Below are 4,488 nucleotides of genomic sequence, written 5' to 3' on the forward strand. Positions count from 1 at the left end.
CCTCAAACTCAGAAATCTGCCTGCCTCTGCCTCCCCTAACCCTAACCCTAACCCTAACCCTGAGTGCTGGGATTAAAGGCGTGAGCCACCACGCCTGGCACATTATTATTTTTTTTTAATCTCCGTCCAGGTTCTCCTACCCAAGCTCTTGGGGAGCGGGCGGGGGGGCTGGGTGGGGGGGGGGGGGGGGGGGGGGGGGGAAGCTCACCACCACAGGTAACACCAGAGGCTGTGGGGAGAGGAGAGGAGAGGAGGTTCCAGGCACCTCTGGAGTGCGAATGAAAACATAGACACAGCCCAGGCACAGCTGCTGTCTCTCCCTTCAGGGCCATGTTACAAAGAGAGGCACCACGCCCCCCTATGCGAACCGTGAGGGCTGTGTCTTAAGTCTTTAAACCCTGACAGCATAGCTTAAAGAGCTACCAAGTGCAAGCCTCCATGTGGGTGGGATGCTGCCGACAAAGCCAAGCAGCCTTGAGATCTCCTCAGGGAGGCTGACTACACAGGGGCAACTGGAAGCGGGACAACGGGACAGCAGAACTGTCTAAGGTGTCCACCCGTTGTTTGCAAACTCGGGTGGGAAGAGGTATCGATGCTTGAGGAACAACAGTCTGCCGCTCATAGCGGGAACGCAACACCTAGTTCAGGAAGCTGCTGGTGAGCTTCCTTCAAGCTGTCAGGAAAGACACCCAAAGGCCCAAGCCCAGAAGTGGGCCTCTGCTGCCCTCTAGTGGAAGAAAGGGCAGTGGCCCGAGGCACCCGTTGGCCCCTCAAACCTGGCTCAAAGAAAAAATAAACTGGAGAAGTGAATGAGATGTCTTAGTGAAACTCCTCGGTTTGAACAATAAATACGTATGCTAATTAAAAATAAAACAGGAATCCAGAAGGTGGCAGTGCACACCTTTCATCCCAGCACCCGGGGAGCCTGGTTTACACAAAGTGAGTTCTAGGACAGCCAGAGCTACACAGAGAAACCCTGTCTTGAAGGACAAACAAATCAACAAGCAAAATCCAGGCACACTAGTGTAATCTGAGCCGTGGGGGAGTTGGGGACGGAGGGATACCCTTGAGCCAAGTGAGTGAGCCCCAGGTTCAGTGAGAGTTCCTGTCTCCGGAGTTATGATGGAGCGGGGCTTAGAGAGATGTCTCAGCTTGATGCTCTCAGAGAGGACCCAGGTTCAGTTCCCAGCACACACATCTATCTGGCAGCTTAAAACCGCCTGTAATACAGGATCCAGGAAGACATGATACCTCTGCAGGCATCTGCATTGATGTTCACAGACACACACAGATATAAGCATGTAAACATAATGTAGTATTAACGTAGTAAGAGGAAGCTGGAGAGATGGCTCAGTGGTCAAGACGATTGGTTGCTCTTGCAAAGGGCCAGGTTTGGCTCCTAGTGTCTCCATGGTACCTCACAAGGGTCTGACTCCACTGCTAGATTTCACCCTGTCTAACTCCACTGCTAGATCTCACCCTGTCTTCCAACCTGACGTTCATGTGTGCACATACATACCCCAAACCAAAACATCCACAGACATAAAATATAATAAGTAATAACATACAATGGAGAGAGAGAGAGAGAGAGAGAGGAGAGAGAAGATACCCAGTATTATCCTCTGGCCTGTATACATGTGTGTGAACACACATACATTTATAGCTGCATTGTGTACCCTGATACAGGTGCACACACAAGTTCACACACACCCCTCCCAGGCACTCCCACTGAAGGATAAAAAGGCAAAGGGAAAACACCCAGACCCGGACTTGACCCTAAGCCCAAGACCAGAAACAAGAAACAGGATCCTATACCAGCCACAAAACCCCACCAACCCTGAACAGGAAAATCTGCCAATCCCTGAGCTCTCTCAAGCTCAGGAATCGAAATTCCACCAGTCCTCACCCTGGAAATCTCCACAGGGAACTCTCCTTGCCCCCACCCCACGCAGCAAGAAATCTTACATAAGTTTTGCCTTCTGCTCAGTTCGTTGCTGCTTCTCACTGGAGCAGAGACAGCCACCCTCCCAACAGACACACTAGACACAATCTCTTGTATCCTGTTCCTTCCTGGTGACCTTGTGCCATTCCCTGGCTCCCAGTTACCAGGATGCCTCTAGCAGCAACTCTGTGACATTTTCATGGGGGCTTTGTCTGGGATCTCCCCCTACCTGAGCAGAGCTGGAACACTTTTGTTGGGGAAACCTTCCCCTGCGCAGCCCACTTCCGTAGGGGAAGCCTTTTCCTTCTGAGCTGCTACACTTAGACCCACAACAAAACAGGAGCTGGGCGGTGGTGCTGCGCACCAGTACCCCGCCAGCCACTAGGGAGGTAGAGGCAGGAAGATCAATCAAGGTTATTCTTAACAATATAGTAAGAGCCTGAACTAGGTGATATTTCAAAAACTAAAGAGAGGAGGTAGAGAGAGGGCACCAGGCAGTTAGACGCTCTTATTCTTCCTGACGATCCAAGGTTGGTTACTGGCACACACATGGCTCAGCTCGCCGCTGTCTGCAACTCCAGTTCTAGTGGGTCCAACACTTTCTTCTGCACGCCTTGGGTATCCACATGCATGTGACTTTGACACACGTAAATGTAAAAAACCAGGTGTGGTGGCACACACCTTTAACCCAGCAAGGGGAAGACAGAAGCAGGCAGATTTCTCAGAGCTAGGCCAACCAGGGTTACATAGTGAGACACTGTTTATAAACAAGATAACAAGGGGCTGGAGAGAAAATGCCCCACAGCTGGATCTCACAGAGGCATTTCCCCAACTGAAGCTCCTTTCTCTGTGATAACTCCAGCCTGTGTCAAGTTGACACAAAACTACCCAGTACAGATGGCTTAGCCGGTTAAGAACACTGACTGCTCTTCCAGAGGTCCTGAGTTCAAATCCCAGCAACCACGTGGTGGCTCACAACCATCTGTAATGGGATCTGATGCCCTCTTCTGCTGTGTCTGAAGACGGCGACAGTGTGCTTATATACATAAATAAATAAATCTTTTAAAAAAAAACAGATGACAAAAACCCATAAAGCTCCAAGAGATGAGCCTTTTCCGCAGTAGGCAAGCACGGCCTCTGAGCCCCACTCCCTCCCTCCCTCTACCCCTAGAGTCTCTGACTTCTTCACAGCAGCATCCTCTCTCCTCTGGGTCACTCTCAGGCCCCCTCGACCCCATCATCTCCTAAGTTCCCTTTGTTGCCTAGTTCTGATTCTAGTACCCTGGTTCTGGGCCCTGCCAGGGTTCTGGTTCCGGAATGTTCTCTCCAGGTGCCTTGGGCCTAGCTCCTACCTTGCCACAAGGCAGCACGGAAGACATGGGCAAGACCATTCCCAGGTTCCTGGAGCACCTGGACCTCATCAAAAGCTTCGTGGGCTTGGCTACAGGCGCCGGGGCCTTATACCTGCTGTACAAGGCCGTCAGGACTGGCTTAAAATGTCATCCACCACTCTGCTCCAACTCACCGATCTGTATTGCCCGTGAGTGTCCAGTCCCTGGGGAGAGGGCTCTGCCCCAGGAAGCCTCCCTAAGGCCTCCCCTGGGGGCTGGGGGGGGGCAAAGGTGGTCCTTCAAGCTCTTCTCTCCTCCTTCCTTCTTTCTCTCCTCCAGTCTGCCTCAGTTTCCCCCCTCCTTCCCAGCACCTGAGGCAAGGTTCTGCTATAGGAGCTAGTTTGGGAGTCTCTGGGTAGCAGATTTCATAGAGCCAAGTCTCCAGGAACCATCAGCTTGGCTTTCTCTGTTCTCTGTATTGGAAATGGAAATCTAGAGCTTTTTATCTGTCCTGCTCTTACCCAGGGTCGGGAGATACTGAGGGGAAGAAAAGCTGAGAGACCTTTTGCCCTGAGTTTCCAACTAGGTCATGGGGTACTTTATTTGATGTGTTTGGTTGTTTTGCCTACATGTGTGTATGTGCACCACCTGTATGCAGTGCCCACCCACAGAGGCTAGAAGAGAGCATTGGATCCCCAGACTGAAGTAACAGATGTTTGTTAGTCACCATCTGGCTTCTAGGAATCGAACCTAGGTCCTCTGGAAGAACAGTCAGTGTCCTTAACCACTGAGCCATCTCTCTACTCTCTCTAGGGTACTTTTGTGCCATCAGCAAAAGGGTCTGTAATTTGAGACTGTTGGTGAAAGCAGAACCCGACTTGTTGGCGCTACACACCAGGAAAGTTGTCATTGTGAACAGAAAAACGAGCGACTGACAGGGCAGATGGTACATTATAAGATTAGGTTTTTGGTGCGGTGCACAGTTGGTGTAGCAGCAGTCAATGAAGCGCTAGGCACAGCCTTTGCCCTCACTCCCTCCTTCCCTCTCCCCTACTTCCCAGCCCCTTGCTTTGCTTTGCTTTTCTTCTTTTTTCTTTTTGTTGGTTTTTCGAGACAGGGTTTCTCTGTATAGCCCTGGCTGTCCTGGAATTCACTATGTAGACAAGGCTGGCCTCGAACTCAGAAATCCTCCTGCCAGCTGGGTGTGGTGGCGCA

General features: G+C 51.2%; 1 protein-coding gene across 1 annotated transcript in view; it reads left to right on the forward strand.

The window, feature by feature from the left end:
* The first annotated feature begins 3,319 nt into the window (after positions 1-3,319).
* The window catches only part of Armc12 (armadillo repeat containing 12), a 9,844-nt gene continuing 8,675 nt past the window's right edge, over positions 3,320-4,488 (forward strand). Inside the window, exon 1 of the mRNA XM_029533197.1 lies at positions 3,320-3,547. Coding sequence (XP_029389057.1) covers positions 3,320-3,547 — 228 coding nt within the window. The remainder of the gene's footprint in view (positions 3,548-4,488) is intronic.

The sequence above is a fragment of the Mus pahari genome, chromosome 21, assembly GCF_900095145.1.
Source record: "Mus pahari chromosome 21, PAHARI_EIJ_v1.1, whole genome shotgun sequence".
Taxonomy (NCBI): domain Eukaryota; kingdom Metazoa; phylum Chordata; class Mammalia; order Rodentia; family Muridae; genus Mus; species Mus pahari.